Source organism: Thermobia domestica, chromosome 9 (assembly GCF_964235325.1).
Source record: "Thermobia domestica chromosome 9, izTheDome1.hap1.1, whole genome shotgun sequence".
NCBI classification, from domain to species: domain Eukaryota; kingdom Metazoa; phylum Arthropoda; class Insecta; order Zygentoma; family Lepismatidae; genus Thermobia; species Thermobia domestica.
This window is the reverse complement of record NC_137462.1, coordinates 147,070,779-147,095,186: the sequence shown is the minus strand read 5'-3', so window position 1 is coordinate 147,095,186 and position 24,408 is coordinate 147,070,779. Positions and strand designations below refer to the sequence as shown.

Below are 24,408 nucleotides of genomic sequence, written 5' to 3'. Positions count from 1 at the left end.
CATGATTGATAGCACTATTTTTTTAAGTTTTGGGTCTTCTTCAAACGATTTTATGTTACTATCATCTTTGGGGCGCCAAATATGAACCAACCTAGTTAGTGATTTATATATATATATATATATATATATATATATATATATATATATATATATATATATATATATATATATGTGTGTGTGTGTGTGTGTGTGTGTGTCTGTGTGTCTGTGTCTGTGTGTAGTATATTATACATTTGATACGGCTCTAATTTATTTAAGTCTACGGATATTAGGCAATAAGGCCAAAAAACAGTAGTGATACTTAATACATTGGTTAGGAGTTACTAGGAAATAGAGAGGCAAAGAGAGGTTCTTTTGTTCCCACTTATAAGGTTTAGTATTATCTACATATTTCCCGTGGGCATTTATGCAACTTGTAACTCTTCATGGTTTGAAGTTTTCGTATTAAGCTATTTACAGAGTGATATGATTTGATTATAATCAGAAATGTTTTAGATCTGAAATGGCTTCTCTGTAAGTTATCCTTATGGTAGCGGAATCTTTTTGTGATACGTAGGTGTTAGCGCAGATAACTATGACTTAACTTCAATGTAAGTTATTAGGAACTGGGGAAACTTACGGGATTGGCATACTGAGGGTTCATGCTTTTCCGTAAGAATTGACACTGTCATCAGGGAAATATTATCGGTTTTCTCCGTACTTGTAGCATGACAATATTAAAATGACTAAATCAGGCCAGCGCCTACGCATGGGAAATATTCCATTTGTAGGTTTTTTATGTTCTTTTCTTAAAAAGTGATAGTGGAGCTCCTCTGTGACTAAGCGGTTAGCGTACGCGTCTCATATCGTTCGGATTCCACGTTAATCAGCAGGTCCACGTCTCACATAGCTTCACTGTTGAACGGGACGTTAAACTCAAAAAAGGATAATGAGATTTTTTGTCAAAATTGGTGGGAGTATATATATAAGGAAATTATTTTGTCAGTAACTTGGTATCCTGAAAAAAAAACAAGAACAAAGGAACGTGAATTGTACTGTGATATTAGTAGAAAGAAAAGTATTAACGGAAGAATGTGAAAAAAGCAAACAAGGAACAATCAACTTCAGAAACATCCCACATGAAATGACTGGAGATTCTTTAGTGGAGAATGAAGTATTTCTATGACCTTTACGTTGAGTACAAGATGATGACACAAAGGTGTGATGGCAACATTAAACTCTTACAACAAAATGTACTTGTTTCCGTTAATATTTTCAATCCTTTCTTTCAAGTAACGAAAATTCTTATTCTCAAACTTCCTAAATGTAAAAGATCGAAGCGATAAATCAACCGTAAATATTAAAGAAAATATATATAATAGTTATTAAAGAAAATTATTATCATATAATAGTTTAATTTCTTATATTTTATAATTTTTTGTAATTACTTTTACGTGGAAAATTCGAAGATAAAATGAGAATTGGCGGCTCTCAAACTGAGATATTTTAAAGTTTCAGGAAGGCGTTACTGAATCAGGGGGAATAAGTATGATTGAAAAACTGAGATGGCACTCAATAAAAATACAGTTTTATTTTTTACACCTATGTTTGGGTAGAGGAAATGAATGGTAATTGAATGTGAACGCTTGCGTTAATTGGGGTGAAACGAGAAACCACTTATTCAAATGAGACCGAGATGCAATCAACAGGTGAACCCACATGAAGTAAGTGTTTTACAGTCGTCGTCGGCTCATTTGATCTTTAATGTGTTCCCTGGATATCTCCCATACACGTCCGATTCCGAATAACGACATTGTCTCGATTCATGTCATCGTCCATTAACTTTTGAACACAAGTTCAAGCTAAAGTATTGTCATGTGTATAATTTAGTCATGATTTAATAAATTTTGTATTTTATGAGGAAGTAGTGTGGTTTTAATTAGTCCATTTCTCTCTTTTGCAGTTGGTTTCATGTCATAATCTAGGGTATCATAAAATGTTAATGTTGATCTGCCCACGCCTTCTAAAGCAACAATAGTTTACAACGTGCCGATAGGTAACGTGATCCAATACTCAATGTCACCAATAAATTATCGGTAGGGTCTATCGGGAAATTCGAGTTCCAATAGCTTTAAAGGCTGAAATGAAATTATGTTTCTATGTACATGCATGTACTTACCTATTTATTGCAGTATGTAATATTCAAGGAAAATCCATAGAAATAATCTGCCTTGTTCTTCGATTTCTTGAATTTAATTTTATTTATTCTTGCAAGCAGAAGCTAGTTCTGTTCGAGGGTTATACCCTCTATGAGGAGGTGAGTGCAGCGTAATAAGAAGAAGTAGGAATAGTTGCAGCTGGTTTACAGGATAGTGTCGTATCGTACTGAGTTAGGTGAGGGATGAAAGTGCAGAAAAATGAAGGGCAGTAGGATAATTTTATAAAGAGGAAAACGTGGTTTATTTCTTTATTTCAAGCATTGTAGTGCTTGATATTGTGATCTTTAGATCATAATCATGAGGTAAAGATAAGAAAGCGTAATGTGATGTGGTGAAATGCGAAACACAACACAACATTTGAGTTATGCTAGTTGACTAATGCTAGTTAATTTTCTCACTTCGGAACTGCTCCAAGCATTGATGGAAGACAGTTGAAAGTCCAGATTAGTGACAGAGGTGTTACAGTGCGTATGATGGACAGACGAAAAACTGGGGATCGTCAGTTTTCAAATCTTTTGCTCAGGGAAGATAGTTCTGGTTTGGGGATAGAATGTAGTGATAAATCGTGAAGAGAAAAGATAATGAGATATGTATAATAGAAGCTGAGATCGGAAAGTTATGTGGGCGTTCATGATGTCTATAAAGAGTGTATGGAGTTCATGCATGTGCTTTTATACACACACACACACACACATATATATATATATATATATATATATATATATATATATATATATATATATATACGAGACGGACAGATTCAACATGAAAAAGAATGTGTGAGAAAGGTGTTATTATTTAGGACTGGGCAATTTTATCCTATATGCAATGTGCAGTGCATGACGCTCAAAAGTCTTTAATTTCTTGTAGATGGACGGAGGACAGAGATTCAAGCGAGACTAGCATACGTCAGAACCGGATATAAAAATACATTGTTGTAGAACTGAGACCCGAAATGGTACCCGTGAGTTTTAATTAGTTGAGACAATTGGAAGCTTTAGCAATGGTGTAATGTTAATGTGGTTTCCAATTGAGATGTGTGTCTAACATGACTCCTAAGTATGTGTCAGATTTACTGAATTGTAGACAGGTATTCTTGACTGTGAGGGACATTCATGCACTTTTGGGCTGGTAAGACAACAATAGTGTGAGTCTTCAGAGCGTTAACCTTTAGGCGCTGTTGGCCGCACAATTTAACAAAGGAATAGATAGCGGACTGCATTAACGTATTAAGTTGGTGAACAGTTTTGCGTAGAGCCAGGAAGGTGATATCATCTGCACATTGGAAAACATCCACGTGCATAGACAATGGTGTTGAGTCTGCTACATAAAGAAAATAATTGCTCTTCGACAGACAGATAGTTCTTACCTGTTGCTCTTCGGAGAAAGTTTGAGGTCGGAGCCTTGCTTTTATTCCTGTTTTTCAATTTTCATGGGTTTTGCAAGCCTAATTGACTTTAAGGAGCTGCAACTGTCGACCGTCCCTTTGTTTGAATTAGAATATTCCATTTTACGAAACGTAGGCGTTTCATGCAAATGTTTTCTTATCCCTCTTCATTCCATAACATTTTGAAATAGTATGAAGACCACATACCCATTACTTATCATAACTGACTTTGGGTTATTATATTATGATTCTTTAATCTTTAATCAGAATTCCGATTACGTATTTGCACTGAGTAAAGGATTAAGGATTTATGAGGTGTGGAAACCGAAAAATAAGGATTTATATTATTAAACATCAGTTACATTAAAATACTTTTTATTTACGTTGAAGTGTTTTATGTTAACAATATACATTCTTCCTACAACGAAACCATTATTTCAAAAGGAAAACATACTGACATCGTATGTTAAAAGAATGGACTTCATGTCAGATCCGAAAACTGAAAATAAAAGATTAGTAAATAAACTCATGTGCAGAATCAAAGAATGAAAGAAATATTATTTTAGAGTACATACACAATAACAAATAGCTGTGTTAAATCAACAGAGTCACTCTGCGTTACCTGATTTTGTTACCTTTTGACTTCTGCTTGATGCTTTAATCTCATCGGATTTCGGATGGCAGTGATTAAATCAACTAGCTTGTAGCATGGAGTGATTTTAATAACACGCCATTATCCCCATTGGTGTTGTTTTGAGTACATTTGCCAAACAACCACGTTTACAGAAACGTTTCCTTCCTAGAAGTATAATAAAACTAGGTGATAAATAAAATATTTGTAAATTGTTACGTGAAACGAAATACAGTCGGCAAGGAAAAGAAACTTCGTAAATTTTATTGTTGCGTAGGATTTCCCTTCTTTATAGAATGTCAGTACTTTATATATAGAGGGATCAAAAAAATGTGCTCATTGTTTGAAATTAAATAGTTTCTGAACCAAAAGACAGACTTACACTCACTAATCTAATGCATACTAGTTTAAGATATTAAATTTGTCGTGAGAGACAGAGCTGGCAACTTATGCTCTGCATGTGCGTGTGGTTGGTGGTGGAACGAGACAGCCATATTAGCCAGTGCAGCAAAAGAAAGATCGAATAGCGATTGATGAGGTTCACTTATCGTTTATTGAATCCAAGGCAGTACTTAAATAGTACTAGAAATACGAGAACATTCACGAAGTACCACTGCATTGGCAGAGTACGTTTGGGACACCACCACCAATACGTCGAACAGTTGCCCGCATTTGCGATAAATTCGAAGCCGACGGAACAGTTAAAGAGTGCAAAAGGAAAGATCCGGCCTACCATGAACAGCTTCAAGTCTGGCGTTCAGTGTTGTAGTGCTGCAACATTTCAGTCAATCACCGCAAAAATCAGTAAACCAGGGAGTGTGCGAAATTGGAGTGAGCCGGTCAAGTATAAGACAATTCTGAAGAGGGCAAAGTGGAAAATGTACATTCCAAGACAGCTACACACGACGAATGAGGACGACTCAGATCGAAAGATGGAGTCCTGTGGATGGTTTCAGCACATGGTTGGTGAGGATACGATATTTGGTGGGAAGTCTGCGTAGACAAACGAGGCTTAATGCATTCTTAACCGTACACTGAACCTGAACCTGTAGATCCGCACGCTTATGTGGACAGAGCAGTTAATCTGCGGGGTTTGCTGTGTGGTGTGGTCTTTCAGTGCGTGTTGTGATTGGTCCCTTCCACCTTGAGGGTACAGTAACTGGTAAGGCGTATCTTGATATGCTTCAGAAAAGGATTTTGCCTGCCATCCAAAAGCTGTATGGTGATGAACTTTTGTACATGCAACAAGACGGAGCCCCACGTCATCACCAAGGTGTCATATTGTACCTAGATAAAACCTGGAAGAGGTCCTGTTCAGTACCCACCTCGGTCTCCTGATTTGGCACCTCTGTAGTATCGTCAAGAATGACGTATATCGACAAAAACCAGCAACAATCGACGAGCTACGTGAAGAAAAACTTAAAATCGTGTGCGGTTCGGCGCCATAGGCTTTGTATATAAGTTGATGGTGGTCATTTCGAATACATGCCATAACCGTCTCTTAATGCCGAAAATTGTCACGTCAAGTCAAGTTTGTCAGTACATTTTTGACCCGTCTGTGTAGTTTTTCTACGAATTGAAATACCTTGTGCGGCAACTTTACTGGTGTTTCCATATTTTCGAATCACACCAATTACTACAACAGTTGCATAGAATAAAAGAACAAAACAAGAAATGTAATATGTTAGTTGATTTTATTGTTCCTATATTCTGGCAACTTTGTAAAGTAATGATTATACGACAAGTGCGATAATTGCAACCACTTTGTTAACCTTATACGTTTGTATCAAATTCATGATAAGCAAACTGATGAGGACTGTTAAATAAGAAAATGACTTACATAAAGTTATGACAAATTGATACATAACTTAGAGGATTACGATAGCACAACATTTGTATCGTAATCCTAGAACACCGAATAACTAAGTGTGGTTGGTGAAGTTTTTAATTGGCGTCCAATAGGATAACAGTATTTGTTAACTCTTGACTACCAAACAAAATGATTCTCGATCCAATGCTATTTCTGCCCCTGTACTGACCAGATGTAATTTTGCTTATAAAGTGAAACATTAATGTATTTTGACTTGGCTTAGATATTTTCTCTCGTCCTACGGAACTCATGTATACATTACCTTCATATATCTTTCCTACTAGAACAGTCGAGGTATGAAGGCTTCATTTTGTTATTAATTTGTATAATGTTACAAGATAATTCAATCATGAGCTCATTATTTTAAAACTCAAAACACTACACTAAGAACAACAACAATACAACTATGTCTTAATATCTTGTTAAGATCTGAAGTACCTATTTAATAACAAGATTATTGCCTTGAAACTTTATTTTAATTAATTCGTAATTGTATTTATGAGTAGTATGTGTGTCACTGTTAGGAGTATTGTGTCTTGTTAGGAGAAGTTAAACTTCAATAGATATACTTTTCTACTTAACATTGCATATTTATCATATATAGTAAATAAATAAATAAATAATCTTTTCGAGCAGAACAAAGACGATCTATTGCATCAGATTGGCAGCAAACGACGTAATTTTGAACATCATAAACGTTCGTTTTTCTCGAAAATTACGCTTGAAAATTTATCCTCTAGGACGTTATTTTGTTTACTTTGATGTATTCCGTCGGTTGATATCTATTATTTTTGAAAAAAAAAAACATTAACATTGAAAGACGTATTCATAATTTTAGGCTACGTCAAATTAGTTATACTGTACACTACCACCTTGATAGTGTCATAATGAAAAGTGTAGTTGGTGTATTGCAATATCCCCTTATATTGGAAGCACCCCTTATCAGTAAATAAAAACCACGTGTTTCGACACAAGCACCAGCAACCAGACGACGGATGTCATCACAACTGATAAAACACGCAGAGAACACGAAAAGATATAAATAGGATCCCTTCGGCCATTCCACAAGATCTGCCTCCGAAGACTGGCTATATAAACGGTCACCTCGAGGCATAAGACATCAGTTGTTAACTAGTTATCCCTTATCTATCTCTCGGCTGCACCTGACAAAAGAGACTCCCTTCTCTCCAAGCTGCAACGGGCTGCAGAGACTCCGCTAACCCTACCTCTGAGCTGAAATGGACAAGAGGTATTCTTCGAGCTGCAACGGGCAGGAGATATTAACCCTACCTCTGAACTGCAAGGAGCAAGAGATTCCTTTAGCTGCAACTGGCATGGTCATTCTTAATTAGCAAACCTAAACCTCCGAGCTGCAACGGGCAGGAGGTCTAATTGTGCTTAAACGTAGCGGGACTTCTAGAAATTACATATTTTGTAATATAGTGCACAAACAGTATAAACAAATTTTCATAATGTAAGGTGTGGGGAAAAAACATGTGTTGTTATGCTACCCGATATTACAATATTCTTTAGTATTATTTTCATCTTAATGGAATGTATATTTATTCTGTAGCATCAATTATAAATGTTTACAAAAAATTCGATTTTCCTGGAAACCACAATGTGGATTTAGGCTCACGCAAATCATTTTGTTTGGTTTCGTTTGATTTATATCGATTGGTGTGTGTCTAAAGTTTGAGACGCCCCGGTTTGGCCGGAACAATCCTGGAATTCCATCATTGTTCAAAACTCCAAATGTGCCCGTTTTTCTCCAAAACGTAACTTAATATCATTCCTGTGATATTTTTTTAAATAAAGATACCGCTTTTATTAGTCAGTCATTGATACTTAACTAATATATGTAATCTACTCTTTGTCACTGACTTTTGATGAGTGTTGACCTGCTAATTAATTAATTCTGATATTTCAACAAAATACAACTGCGTAACTACACTGTAGATTTTCACTAGTTGTCTCGGTGTTTTAGTCTGAAAATATTGGAGCGCTATATAGGCCTATATATCATCTTCTAACATTTTTACGTTAAACACTAATAACATTGTGAAGTTTGTTTTATTTAGTTCGTTTTATTTATTTATTTGTCTCGGCGCCTACTATGCTATTACTATCACGGGTAAAAGTGGATCTGAAAAGGTAGGGGGACGGTTAACGTCACGCCGTCCCGCGTGCCTATCTTTTCCCATTGTATTTTTTTTTTTTTAGAAAGTGGGGTGACGCCACAGATATTTTTTGAAAGTGGGGTAGTGGCGTCCTCCCGTGTCCCCCCTCACTTTTACCCCTGATTACTATGGATATTATAGAAACAGAGAAAAGGGAAAACCTTCCGCCCTATACGAAGCTTATGCTTACCGTAGGATTCGTGTGAACAAAGCAGCATTGTCACATGGATGTGTCTCAAAAAGGAAAGAAATAATAATAATAATAATAATAATAATAATAATAATAATAATAATAATAATAATAATAATAATAATAATAATAATAATAATAATAATAATAATATCATTATTATTTTTTCATAAATTATAGAATCTCAGTAACTAGACACTTTCAGTTAATTGCAGTTGTCTCTAGTATCTTCAAATTACGATCGACTACTTCTATGTTCATCGCAATTGTCGCAAGCTCAACTCTTGCCACACCAAAGTAATGTCTAACGTATAGAGAAAACAACCATATAAATGAAACCAACCATATCTTTTCTCCCAACACATTTTTCAACCAATAACAGCAGGTAGATACGACAGAAGCAATTCTACAAAACAAATCCAGTGATTAATCGGATACGTATACTAACTCATTCTGGCTCACTAAAGTAAGATGCAGAAAGTATGAAATTTCTTGCAAATATCGTACAAATCTTTAATAATAATGTGCAGAAATAATTTCCAAATCGGGTACACGTAACAGGCTAGTAAAGACGGCGAAAGCTGCTGGACGATTGTAGCGTATAACATCATAGCGTATGAGATCTCTGCAGAAACTCAGAGGCCGCAGTGGCTCAGAGTTAAGGCGCTTACCTCTGACGTGTGGTGCTCCCGGTTCAATCGCAGCTCGCATCAAGTTGACTTTGTGGAGGACAAACACCATGTGCGTGAGTTTTGAATACTAGTCAACATTCAAGGTTTCCGGAGAATCATTTCAACAAACATCTAGTACAGAAAATTCAGATCCAGAATTTTCGCAACGTACAATGTTGCTTAAATAGAAACTTGGCTGCCCAAAGCTGTTTAATGGACATATTCTCAGAGCGAAGCAAACGAAAAGTTAATCCTTTATAATGAAAGAAAGTTGTTTAAACAACTTGAGAAATTTTACATTTAATTTATTTACTTTTGAGTATTGATAAGTATACAGACCTTTTCTAGAAAGCGATGAGTGGCCAGGATTCTTTTATACATCTTAAATTAAACAAGGTCGGATAAGTTATATACATCGCGTAGCTAATATAATCGAACTTTAATAGCTCATAACTCAGGAGTCAAAGGTTTGCAAAGAAAAAATATTTAAATACTTACTAAGCAATTCAAGCAACTCTATCCATCACGACTTTGGAACTCACAAAAGGAATAATTAACATTTTCTACACTTCTGGAGTGTCTAATGAAACTAACATTAAGTTGTCGGAACCGTTACACTGTATTCTAGTTTTTAATAAATAAGTGTATACTCTGGTCAGAAGTGTTAATTGTGGCGCCTAGTATAAAAAGTCGCCAAATCTTTTTTTTTTTTTTTTAATACCGAAATTGAGTTATATATCGCTTGTTATATGTTTGATCGAAAGGAATTCCATGGAAACAGAATTTTGTTTAAAAGCTTAACATTTCATACTAAAATACTAGTTCAAATATGGGACGCGTGTATATGGAGCTTCACTGTACATGGATGTGGCAGATTTTGATACTACGCACCTCAATTATTCCCTTAGCAATTCAAGAGAGTATCACTTCAAGTTTGATCAGAATCGGTTAAGTTCTATAGATCGCGTTTGATTTTTTTTATTTAAAAGATCTATGAAGGACGACAATTTCCCAACACGCCAATATCCGTGGAGTTGAAATTAGTTGATTACATGCCCGTTCCATAGGAGCTCTCTGCGGCTGAAGACCATGAGTAATCGGAAAGCAATACCACCATAAGTTAAAAATTTCATATCTAGCTTGCTATTAATGTCATGTGAAAAGGATTACAGCATACATAACTTGTTAATATTTTTAGAAAAATGTAGCCTATCTATAGGAACAGTGCATCTTAAAAGGATTCCACTGGACAACTTACTTATCGACGTTTCTTGAGGTAGTAGCAGCTGGAATTTCAACCTGAAGAATAAATAACAATAATCAACATTTTTGTAATAAAATTTTAACTGTTCTTTATCTCTATTATTACTACAAAAGAGTGAGTGGCATATAATTGTCCAACTTTCAATCCGTACCTACTGTAGATGTGTTGTATCGGTCGCATTATTTCAAGGCGATCAGCACATTGCTGCCGTAAATGTAAGGTGTGTGCATTATCATTCACAAAATAAATAGGTTTCGAGAAGAGTATCTGTTGGTATTTTCCATGCCAAGCTCTTTTTATCTACAACTCAAAAACAGTGCAAAGAAAACGAATGTCCTATAGGACCCAATATTACCAAAAACATAATTAAGCGATATGAAAACTAAGAGATTCCTGCTATTAATTCATTCACCACGGGATATTAAATGACACAATTTAGTGTAGTGACTTCTCATATCTCAGAATATACGTCGAATAGCTCTTTAAGAGAACACGTATCCCAGAGAACTGAGAAGCACATTCTGAGCGACAAATTCTGGAAGGGGTTTAAGTGCCATAGTCATTAACTAAGAGAGGTTCATCTTTTAAAAAGTAAGACCAAATTCGGATGCTTCTACCAGCGCCATCTCTCCGGTGACAATTGAAAATTCATCAGTGCGCTGGATAAAGCTTGACTTTGTTTGTCCAATTGTGGTAAACATTTGAGCCTAAGTTACACTTTGGCGACCAAACATCCCGTCCAAAATTCATCGGTCATTGCAAAGCAACTTTCAAAAGTGGAGTTAATACCCCTCTAGACACGACATAACTGCTATAATAAAAGATTTAGTATTCATTAAGTGTCCAAAAACTGTATGTAAAATCAATTCTGCATACAAAACCAATACATTACTGATACTTATTTACACAGAAGTGCCTGTCTGTGTATAAATGTCATAAATTAAGTCAGTTTGAACGAAGACAAGGCCTCATCATATGCATACACCTCTGTACGCACAGATTTCTGCAACGGTTAGAGATAACCACTAGCACCAACTCTAGTTATTCCATTTGATATCCACCGTAAAGACACCTGATACCACCTGTGAAATTCTGAGAGTTTGGTCTCCTGAAAAGAATACTTTCTTAGCTTCGTCCGACCACTTCCCTGTGGAAGGTCTGTGAAATAGGAGTGGTAGAAGCTTCCTATGCCTCATAATTTCAGGTTTTGTTTTTGGGAGGGGAGCATGCTCTACACCGACATAAGTAATTTAAATATCGAAATCTAGGGACCAATGGCCCCTCCCTGCCGTGTATAGAAACCTTCTACAGTGAAAGTTACGATGCAAGACACACGGGACACACGAGGATCAACAAATAATGGCACCGTAGTTTTTCCAAAGGTAATCTTGATTTCTAATTTGGACACACATACGTGATTCGATCTTCTGTGTGAAAAGTTTTTTTTTTTTAAATAATTCCAAACAAACTTGATTACATTGTTTATAGAATTTCTTGCACTGTAAAAATGGACTATTCAATTAAAATCATTAGGCCTCCCAGAATAAGTTTTACCACAGTACTTTCTGAATGAGTTTTCCCTGACTGAAGATTTCAGTAAAATCCCTTTCACACACTTGAAAACATTTAAATCTCACTTTTTCTACATGTTTAGTAAACATATAAAGTCATTAAAAAGATGATTAGGAACTACGAAAATGTATTTCAGCTCAGAACCGTTAGCTATTACAAATATTGGCCGAAGTAACCATGCATTTGAGCACCAAGTAGAAATCCATTAATGAACAATAAAAAGCCGCTGAGATATTTACTACAGTTCATAAAAATTCATGTTCATAAAACTTAAAAATTTATAATCAAATATTCTAATAAATATTCAACCAAGAATTGCTCGCTTTAAACTACATATTCTAATTATTTTAATCATGTGAAACAAGGTATTTGATGTTTCTTTTCTTATTATTAAATACGTACAATCTATAAGAAATTAATATAAAATAATACGTATTATTATATTCTAATGGTAAAGTGCCTGTAGCTCTTACCGTCAAAAGGATGCATCTTGCTAGCCGGGCATAATCTTCACACGTGTCTTGAACTGAAAGAGAGGTTCAGAAATATTAATTTGCAGACTGCTTAATAACAGTGAGCAACAGTGAGCAAAAGCGAGTATCAATCTACGTATTGTTCATTCACAAAGTTTAAAATGAAACCAAGTCTTGCAACACAACTAACTAACTCTAAGATCTTTGGCACCCGGAGGTTCACAAAAGCTCTCCATTGACTTCTGTTCTTAGTCAACTGGATCCAGTTTGTACTTTGTATTCGAGATCCATCTTAATATTGTCCTCCCATCTGCGCCTGGGCCTTCGTAATGGTAGTTTCCGATTCCTATACAAACTTCAATAAATTACAAATAGAACTTCTTAGATTTCTGGACTATGTTTACGCATAAGTAGTGGGAGTCCTACAGAACAACTATGTCCGTTCGTCCATCTGTTTGTCTGTCAACAAGGTATCAGAATGAAAACGATAACAGATAGCAAAAAACGCTTTATTCTGATATTAATTCAGCACTCAAGAATAAGATATATCTCCTTCCTTTTCTCCCTCTATTCCAACTGCAAGTGTGGGCCTCGGTGACTGAGTAGAATGTTCACTTCTGGTGCCTGAGGTCTTGGTTCAATCCCCGCTTGCGCCAAGTGAGCTTTGAAGTGGACACACACCCTTTGCATGGGTTTTCTGGGAGTTCTCCCGTTTCCTCCCACTTTCTTCATTTCACCATTTCATTTATTTATTCATTTCTCATAATCATCGTCTCATTTAGCCTAGCCGTCATAACCGTGGGATGTAAAACAAAGTTTCATTTTCTAACCGCAAGTGGTAGAAATCTGTCATTTCGGTGTTGAATATTAACTGCAATAAAGAAAGCAATGGTAAAAAATAGCGATTGTATAAATATGTACGTGACGATGGCCAGCAACCATTCACCATCACCATACTCTTACGTTAGCGTAAAAGACAGCAACTTTATTCGCTTATGTTGTGGGTCTAGGTAAATGAATTTTCATTTAACATTGGACGCATAAGGAGTGTACAGCCCAAACGACTCGTCCGATTTAAAAAATTCCTTCCCTTTAGATTGAAAAGATCATATTTGGAGATGGTTTCCTCTCCTATATTTTGTTGTAACTCTGATAATAACAGTTACACTATGTCAGAGGACTTTTGAGACACCCCAAGGAAGTTCCAAATTCCCATACAAACTACCTACATATTTGTCCATGATTCTATCTCAACCCATTCCATTTAATAACTTAATTTCATTGGAAGTACCGCTTACCATTCTCTTCTGCCGAGGCGTTCATAACATTCAGCATCTCCAGAATAAATCCTTTGTCTATCTCTATAACTGTACCATAACTAGAAATGATTGAAATGCACAGCAATTTCCATTTTCGAACTTGATTCCCATAGAGAGAAAACGGTCATATGGATAGCAAAAAAGTGGTTTCTTTCATACAAATTTACTATCTCAGAAATTGATTTCATCTCGGCGTAATCCCTGTACTCAAATCGGAAGTTGTAGAAATATGTCATTTCCGTTTTAATATTGGATTTTTAAAGATCAAAAGCTGTACAAGGTAAAGCTGTACAAGCTGTGAAAAAACTGCTTTTTTCTTTTTGAAATGAAATGATAATGTGCGAGGAAAGGGAAGTATTCCGAGAAAACACACGGTGTTGTCTACCTCGAACTTACTTGGCCAGGATCAAATCAGGACTCCAAGCACCAAAGTAAGCGCTCTACCACTGAGCCACCGTGCCCCACTTGTTTTTTTTTTTTTTAATAGACTCAGCATCCCAAGAATAGGTTCCATCTTTCCCCTTATCCATTTCAAACCAAAACTGATAAATCTAGCACTCCATATTAGAATATTGTACTCTTATAGTTTCGAAGTCTGGTATAGGTTTACAATGTTAAATGAATCTCATATGTTATAATTCCATAAAAGTGTACTCAAATCGCCGCAAACGCTCTTCAGTATTAGAGAAGAACAAGTAGTTGTATCAAATGTACACTACACGAAACAGTACCGGTATGTTTTTATAGCATGTTATTTTCTCAATAAATACTAACCGAAAGTGGTAGTATATTTCTATCACAGTTTTAGTATAGAGATTATAATGGAGATGGAATATATCCTTAGAACATTTAATTTAACTAACTCAGAACGTTTAATATACCCTTAGAACATTTGATTTCGATAACTTTACCGTTTTCACCGTATGTTAATCAGCGTTAAAACCGGAAATGGTTTATTTCTGACACTTTCGTTTGATTCATTGCTTAAGATAGAAGACGGGGCCTATTCTTCGAACGCTAAATCGATTTTTAAAAATAGCTTCTCGTCATCTCTTATCCCTTTTGTTGGCATCAAAATTGAAAATCAATATTGAAAACGGAACTTGCAGTGGATTTCAATTACTTCTGATTTTAGTAAAAAGTTAAGGAAGGAGATTAAACATATTCTTTTAATTTTTAATCGGTTGCAGAAAACCGCTTCTCGCTATCTGTTACCGTTTCCGCTTTACTCTGCAGAAATCAAAGTTAAAACCGGTTGTGGTTGATTTTTATCACTCCCGATCTAGTAACACCTACATGAAAGGAGTCAATTCATACATTTCGACCCTCTATAACCTGGGTGAGATTGACTGTAATCTATTAAGTACTATTTGAGATTTCATAGTCTCGGGCAGACGGAAGCAAATTTTTATCTCCTCGACGGCGAGAGGTAGGAACACGAAATGAACTCAGGAGCAGTGTCGAGCATGATCGGTTTGGTGATCTAGATATTCTTGTGTGAAGAAGGCATAAGGTTGCAAAAGCAAACCGGTCTTCAAATTCTTGAACGTGGTGCACTCACGGTCAACGCCGTTGTGTCACTGCTCCTTCCCCACACGAGTTCTTTTCAGATATGCAGTCTGCCCTGACTTCATGTCTATGGATGATAATGCGCGTCCGCATCGACAAGCGCAGGCGGAAAAGCTCTTGGGACGAAAGAATATACGGTGGATGTACTGGCCAGCTCATTGTCCCGACTTGAATCACATTGAGTACGTGGCATGCTACAGGATGACGTGGGGTTAATGTGTGGACCTAAGAGCTTGAAAACTCGTTCCAACAGCTGCTTGGTGTTAAAGCAGTGGTATTATAACCGGTAAGATGTTTCGTATGCACCCACCGGACGGTTTGAGTTCGACCTCCTCTGTTTATTTATTCCTCCGTATCCTCGTTCTGGAACCCTCAAAATTTCGAAACTCCTTTCAATAATATACTTGTATTTTATCTACACCAGGGCCACATTCACAGGAGATCCGCCCGGCTCCGGAACACCCTTTAATCTTAGTAAGTCTACAAACATTTATACACTTTCCTAACAAAGTATGCCTGCATTAGCAGAGAAATGATTGCTGTAGCCTATTTGTTCCATTTGTCTAACATGTAAAATAATACATATTTAGTTTAAAGAAATATTATTCATACTAATTCGGTAGATTATTTAACTTGTTTAGTATTAACTATATTTTTTTTTTTTTTTTTTTTTAGAAAAGTTAGGAAATTCTCCATTTGTTTACTTCAAAATTCAATAATTAATATATACATATTGTTACAACATAAACAATATGTTGGATTGATACACACGATACTTCCATAACAATTTAAGAAATTTGGTACAGCGGTTAAGCTTGGCGGGTCCTTTTAGATACATTAAAAGAAAATACTACTTTTAGAGAAAACGCTAGTGCTCGGAAGAACAGGCATAACACAGTTAATTTTAAAAAATGTTACTTTGGTAATGCTTTCTGTCCAATATCGTTAGATAATTTCATTTATGTTATTTATAATCTGCTGCTTTAAGTATATGAGTGATGTATTATACTAGAATACATGTAGGTATTAGTGAAACTGCAAAATGGAAAAAGAGTGGAATATGTTTTCGAATTTGGACTCTTTCCCCCTCTTCCAACAAAAAATTAGGGTGTGCTCTTGATGCCAATGCACTGAAAAACTGTGCAGACGACACTTTAGCTTATGGAACACATATTCAGTAATAACAATGGTTATTTTTAGTATTACTGGTTCAAGAAAAATAATTAGATTGTGATTCACCAAGTGTTACTTCACATTCTTTCCATTTTTGAAGAATCCAAATCGTTGGAGATATTAAATTAGCACGTCTGGTCTAAACGTCATTCTATCTCCGTTGAGAACTGCATTCCAGTCCCAATTAGGTAACGGTCGCAAAGTAGTTGAATGCTCATCTTCGTGCAGGGAAACCCTGATTTGGTCCAAGACAATGTGAATTTGAGGTGGAAAACTTCATGTTCAGAAGTAATCTCGAGATACCTCTCTATTTCTCTCACATCTCATTTCACCGCTTCTTTCATCAATACTAACTTCTATTATTATCCGTCTTCTTAATCATTTTTTCATTTAAAAATCACTTCCGGTTTTAATTGGTTTATCTATTCGTGGGTGGAAAGGGAGGGTTCTTTTTATAGCGAAATGTTATTTTGCCCAGTGTTCAATTCTGTGTACGATGAAGAAACATCTGAATTGCTTTGACATTAGACATGACAACTTTTGATCTCCTTTCATATAAACGATGTAGATCTATATAAACGATATATACGATGACTTCCTTTCATAAAATGAGAGTTCTCTTCATCCCTTATGAAGATGACCTTTGATAGATCTTGGATCATCATTCTTCCTATGGCTGATACGTAAAAATGTTATTTTTCATAGCTTTTGTTTCGTTCATTAAATAACATGTTGATTGGAAGGGTTGAGTTTAGATTTATCATTCAATGAAAAGAATATATAAGGTATTTTGGGGTAGTCCCGACACGCTAACCATATTTTTGTCTTCAGACAGCTTCAACTTATCTCCATTGAAATGATTGCACACACTGCAATACTCTATACATTCGTTCTCATAACCATACTATTTTCGCCTCTCAAACATAATTGTAATTTGTTCAATTTTTGCACAAACTCTATAGGTATGCAATATTAAGTTTCCTCAATTTTCTTGAGGACTTTCGACATTTCGACTTGCTATGGGGAGTTCCGACATTTCGTTTGAGTAGAAATGAAAAGGTAAATATGTAGCAATACAAGTATATATATAAGTTGCGTATGTAAGTAGCATATTTATACATCAAAATCTTAGAAGACCTTTAAAATATGTCCTGATTTATCCCACAAATTATTCTTTTTATAACGCTTTAACGAATTTTTAGAGAATGATTCTATTGTGTTTCTTGTTGAGTCTCTAGCTCTAGCAAACGATAATCTCTGAGGTTTCTGTGTAGTCACTAATGGATGCCGATTTTAGAACCTATACATCCAATCATGTCCAGCAATTTTCGACTTATTGCTGTAATGGTGTTCAACTGAGTTTTTGGCAGCATAAAAAAGTTAGCTAGCCGACGTAAAAAGGTGACCGTAAGAGAACCCTTTATCTTTGATACTATATAATAACGTTATATTGTACGAATTGTAAAATTGCAGAAGTGTCAGAACTCCTCAACATTGACTGTCGAGATACCCCGAAATGACTTGACTACTGTTAGTTAAATATATCCTTATGCAGAAATACTGAAACAGCAACAACCATCCGCCATATAACCTTTAGAGCGCCAACTTACAGATGGTGCATCATTTATTCCTCTCTTTGTTATCAAGCAAGTGATCGCTTTGCTACGTGAAATCGTATTTTACATGACATTACCTTACAGACAGGTGTTTAGATAACTCATCTGACTTAAACACATGTATCCGATACGATAATAATCATAGAAATAATGAGTTGCTCTTGTAAGTTACAACACACTCGGGCCCCTTCGAAAATCAAGTGATGTACAGGGCCGCAAACTTAGAACTTGCGGAATTCGGCAAAACTCGAGACTACCCCAAACTACCTTATATCTGTATGCATGTATATTTCCTTTTGTGTGTGATTAAGATCAAAGGATTCTTGAAAAGTATTTTTGTATTCAAAAGCACAATAGTCATTTTTAATAAATGCTGTTAAACATGAGACTAACTAGTGAGTAATTTGTAGGTTGACGGAAGTATCTTTTCCGCATAACTAAATAAAAGATTTTTTTTCTTTCTTCTTGACGGAAAAGTTTCCTACTTCACAAATGTAGTAACAAATAAAGAAATTAAGATAACATTCTCATATGTTAAGTATTTAAACAATAATAATGCTGCGTGTCATCTATTAAGCATTTTAATCAGATATTTACCTTGAATATCTTGGCAGGTTCCTTTCACTTTCTCCCATTTCTCTTTTAAGTATGAATCTTCTAATTCCTTTGCATATTCTTTCTCTATCCCAGACACATTTATTTTCCCATCTTTAACCTGCAAATTGTATCATTATTATCATAGGTAATAAATAGAACAATTAAGGAAAAATATTTTCCAAACATAATTCTTTAATTTACATATTAACTTACATAATTCAATTGTCTAAATTCATGCAAAAGTGAAGTACCATGATATATTTATAATGACGCCTCCAAATTCAATACCTGATTGCAAGATCAAAATCAGAGACAATACAAAACTAGAGAAGACTAAAAAATAAATTTTATTTTCCTACGTGGTTTGCATAAAGAAGAGAATAGGAATCACGATTATTTCTCCCTCTTCAGCGTTCCCAAAATATCTCCGCATACATAAATTATCATTATAATAACATGAATTTGCTCTAGATTTTTATAGTTACTGTACAGGGTTCACATAAGTTACTTGGTGAATACCTAAACAAGAGTTGCCCATTGGATTGTTTCCGTAAACCAGGTATGCTGCAAGTGTCAGAAACCTGCCGCTATATTGTCTTATTGTGAGTGACTATTTTTTATATGTTTGGTGTATCTTATGCACAGTTAGAGCTTGTTCAGCAGCTTATGAATGATTGGTTAAACATAGAGAGCAATGCTGAAGTGTAGGAAACGACAAATCCCTCCTCTACTTTTAAACCGTGCGCTACAGTAGTAACATGTTATTAGATCAATATGCACCCCAATCTTCATATTGCCCCCTAATGTTCCGCTGCAAGCCTAATAATATTTGAGAAAACTCGACTAAGGCATAAATTTGAAAGCACCATTTACCAACGAACAGTCCTACAAAACCTTTTCAGAGGTCACTATATATCGTGATCTGACTGTCCCTTGAGAAAAGTAAAACGCTTAAACTACGTTTTCTATAATCGTTGTCAAAAGCAGTTAGGATTATGATCTAGAACTAAACTTATAGACTGAAATAGATGATTGGGGATTTAGCATCTTGAATCATAGTAGGGTACGCAAGATAAATAGTTTAAACAAGCAAGATAAATATCCTCAATCAGCTATCTCATAGGCACTATGCGATTACTTATATTGTCAAGTTTAGGGAATATTCAGAGAGCTAAAAATTCATGCACGGAAAATTATAATTATTATTGGTAACTTCCTATTCTTTAGCTAAAACAAGAATCAAAGGTTCTGATTGTTAGACAAATTGCTTAAACAGTGATCATATCTAACATTTGATATTGAAACTACTTACTGTATATGCAGCTGCCTTGAGGAGTTACGGTAGGTGAATTGGAAGTCAATGTTCGTATCTCTTTGTGAACGTTTATGGAACAGAAACACTGGAACTAATTTGTAAATACAAGTACCGTTACCTTTATGTTTTACCTAATTGTACAAGAATTATAATTATAAAAAATATTTTAAATCAGTTTTGTATTTCTATTTCCACACTAGTACATTTTGTTAAACGAACCCAAACCTGTCAGAATACTCAGCGCGAGGTTGGAACTCACAATAGTGAAGCAAGAAATAGACTATACTCATTACGTGCGTTCTTTCTCTATTATAATGATCTTATATACATATTCATATATATTCCTCTAAGGATTAACATTAACATCATAAATTGCAGTTTTTAGGGAGCAATTAAGGTTAGAATTAAATTCACGGTAAAACGAACAATAATTATAGGAGAATATCTCACACTTTGCTCTGTCTTTAAGGAAGTAACTTCCATGATCATCACTGAAAATACTTACCACTCGAGAAGAATTTAAATAAAAATTGTGTTATGCCTTACCAATTCACCATCTTTCAAGACACATCTTGCAAAGCACTGAAAAAATAACATTACTATTATTATTATTAGCAGCAATAGTAATAGAAGAAAAGGTACTAGTAGTAAAAAAGAAAAAGTAATAGTAATATCATTGTAGATTGAATATTATCCTTATGTTAGGATAGAAACTTTTGCTATCGGCGATCCATCCTAAGGCCGGCCGCTAATGACAGCAGGCGTAATGTAGAGAAGGACCCTCTCACGGAGTTACAGTTTCCTGTGATTTTATCCCATCAAAAGTGCATGTGTGTGTGTGTTTGTGTGTGAGAGAGAGAGAAATTGAAAAAAAAATTGATTGAAGCTGTCAGAGTGCATCCATTGCTCTTTGATTATTATTATCATTTAGTATTCTACCTTTTGGCAGGTCCTGGGATTAATGAGGATTTATTCAATTTTAGATTTGGGCCTGGAAATGTTTCTTCCACGTGTCCATATTTTATGATACTGTGCACTAAGTTAAAAGATAAATTATTGACTAAAATAGCAGTCGAGTTGGATTATGTTAATGATAAGTACTATTCACCCTTCTCAGTGGGCTAATTGGAAACTCCATGCTCGAATAAAATGTGTACAATGGGTTTTAAGCGATGTGGCTATGTTTTCTTGCTGTTGATTAGAGGCGTCATTTGTATGAGAAAGAAAAGCCCAGTTGCTTTCTCTTGGCCAAATAATCATGTGAGAGCTATGTAAATATTAAAAAGAAATATATTTTACTTCATTCAGAGCCACTTGTCTGTTGAAGTCATTAGGTCAATTCATAACAATAAATAAGTGTGATGAGTCGATCTCAAAAGTGAAGTATTCTGTGCGATATAATATGAAATAGCGCACATTCTATAGCAAATTAAATTGGAGAAAGAAGTAGGTAAACAACAAGGATATTGCGCTTTCATCATTTCCAGCAAAATCATTCTATTTTAACAACTCTCTCGTGACTACATAGATATCGGTAGCAATAGACGAGTGAGCACGGATGTTCAACTTCGGATCCATTGTAGGTGAGACTCCTACTGAAGAGTGAAAGCGTTTGTAAAGTATGGTTAAACAAAACAAAAAGTATAATTGTTAGAGAATTGTATTGTGCCGGATGGGTTTACGTAGGGTATACAATACAATTAATTACTAAGATTAGTTTATGCGCTTTCAGTGTAGGAGACCGAGCTTCAATTTACGGTGGGAGCTTATGTGGTTCAGATTCCCGTTAAGCTGTCGGTACACGTCTCACATAACCTCATTGCTGAACAGGACACTAAACTCTGATCTAACTGACTACTCCTTTAGCATAAAGAGTATAAACATAGGCATTCAACACGTTATTTTATTCATTTTTTTTTAATCATATATCACTATCTCAATCTTGTAAATAGATTTTTGTTCCGGCAGTTGCCGTACCGCCACCTAGCTAAGCTGATTCACGCACACATACATTATATATATCATTTGATGTTTCTAGTAGGACAAAATTAGTGGGTTCATATATTGATTTGGTGATATTTGTAGTAGCTGCACAGTGTACATTACCAGGAATTCCACAACATGCAAGCGTTCTTTTGTCTTCTATTGATGCCATGAATCACCTCCTGGAGTTTGTGCACATCTTTAAGGTTCACCCTGAATATATACACTTCAAACTTGATATTGGCACTGAAGGTTCCATCGGCTGAACTACAAAGTTTTCTCTCAAATTCAATGTCAGAAACTGATTCGCACAAACTTCTAGTGAGTATTTTTCCTATGTAACAAATTACTGTTCCGCACTTTACTCACTATGCGACTTTACAAACAAGTTACGAACTATCTTTTTCCGTTGCCTATTGACTACGTCCAATATGTGGTGAATGTACGTCAGTGTCTCTCTCCGTAAACCCTTAATCTTCCTCTGTCTCAGATTGGCATTCCCAAACTGCGGTCAATTGGCAGCCGGCTTAAGAGTGTAAAAGGATTTTGCTGGACTCAACTCTGTGTTTAGACTACTTTTGAAGACACTATAAGGGCACTGTGGCTCAGTGATAGAACAGTCACATCAGATACGAATAACCACTCGTTCCTAGATCCTAGGCCATATGCTTTCATAATGAACATCCTGTCTGTGAGTTTTCTTGGGGTTCTATCGATTTCTACAATATTCTCGAGACTCTGCCGTTTCCTTCCATATTCTAATTCCTTAAACTCTATCATTATCATTCATTTTTGTTAATTGTTCATCTTCCTTAGCCTAAAAGATCTTCCTTAGCCTTAAACTAAACACTTTATCTTATTTTATTTTTGCAAGGTAACCGCAAAATGTGTGTTTCCTCGTACATTCTATCGTACTACTGCAACAAACGATACCTTGTTTCCGCACAGCTTAATGTAATTTTCTACATTGGCCGAAATGTTAAACTTCAAAGCCCCGTATGCCATATTTTTCTCGCAGATTGCTATTCTGAGAATGACTCGTACAAACAGCGTTAAAACTTTAAAGTATTTTCTTTCAAATCACTCAAGATTATCGTTTAGCGGTCTTCCATTTATCTTTTTCTATGGTAACTATTACATATGGTAACTATTCTCATACACAGGGCTCGAAAGTATTTCTTCTAGTCTAGTCGTCAGTTCTTAAATCCAGGCTCCACAATAATACAAATCGAAAATATATATTGAAGCTTTCTTGGCGACGTGTTGCAAACAGGTCTTCTAGGGCTAGCAGAAAGGTAAATACTGTTCTATCTTACAAACTTATGAAAGATACAATAATATTTACCTGCCTGCTAGCCCGAGCTGCTACCTGGCTGCTAGCATTACCATATTACATTTTGATTTCTGTTATACGTAAAAAGTGAGTATATCCAATTAGAATCTTCAATAATAAAATGTAGAATATTGTCTAAATGAGAAGAACTTGAAGGGAGACCTATAATCGCCATATTTATGTAATACGAAACGTAAAACCTTGAGTTAAAATCGAAATTGCATCTTATCCACCAGAGGACTCCTTAGTAATATGTGTTGTTTGTTTTAAACTGTAGAACGTATAAAATAATACTATGCAGATGCGAAATTGCAGAAGTAAAATTGCCTAAATAAAAGTCTCAGACACGTTTAATTCCTAACGAAATACTAACCACTAATATGTGGTCACTAGAAATCGAATTTTGGTTAGAAACTTACACTTTTCCTGGTATGTATATTTATATATATAGATGAACACATTTAAGAGCGGCTCGCTACCATCATTTAATTCGAATGAAATTAGCACTACCAACAGACTGTCTATAGATCATATGTTAATCTTAGTTTAGATGTCCCAACACACAAGCTACCGTAGAATGTATGTTGATCGTAGTGTCTGTACGGGGCATGATACTGTACTAGTAGTTTGTGGGTCGTCTTTCGATATGATGTATGTAGTTGTTTGTGGGTTAGGCATTGTGGTTCGGTCAAAATCTGTGCCTGAAATGACAGATACTTCAGTCCTGGACAAGTAGTCAAGTTGGGAAATGCAGGACGATATTTCCGAAAAATTCATTCCTGCATGGATCGTGATATATTCATGGTTCACGGATAGTATACACAATGAGAAGCAGATGATTCACAGCAGATGAAGGTCTTACGACGCACTAGGAACTGTCATTACAAATGAGTCTAATAGGAAAAAATGAAATGATTTTTTTCAGTTTTACGTCCCAGGGTTATGCCGGTTAGGCTAAAGGAAAAGATGATGATGAGAAATGGATGAAATGGTAGAATGAAGAAAGTGGGAGGAAACGGGAGAACCTCGAGAAAACCCACGAGCACGGTGTTTGTCCACCACAAAGT

At 35.5% G+C, this 24,408-nt stretch overlaps 1 protein-coding gene across 2 annotated transcripts in view; it reads right to left on the bottom strand.

Annotated features, from left to right (window-relative positions):
* Positions 1–3,967: 3,967 nt before the first annotated feature.
* LOC145694163 (uncharacterized) overlaps positions 3,968–24,408 on the bottom strand; it is a 170,539-nt gene continuing 150,098 nt past the window's right edge. Inside the window, exons 4-8 of one of the 2 annotated variants that reach the window (XM_081770281.1) lie at positions 20,572–20,607; positions 18,711–18,828; positions 12,437–12,489; positions 10,386–10,426; positions 3,968–4,084 (exon numbers count right to left, since the gene is read on the bottom strand). In XM_081770281.1, the coding sequence (XP_081626407.1) occupies positions 4,072–4,084; positions 10,386–10,426; positions 12,437–12,489; positions 18,711–18,828; positions 20,572–20,607 (261 nt within the window). In that variant the 3' untranslated portion in view covers positions 3,968–4,071. Of the gene's footprint in view, positions 4,085–4,142; positions 4,385–10,385; positions 10,427–12,436; positions 12,490–18,710; positions 18,829–20,571; positions 20,608–24,408 lie in introns of those variants that run through there. The other variant, XM_081770280.1, reaches the window with a different exon arrangement.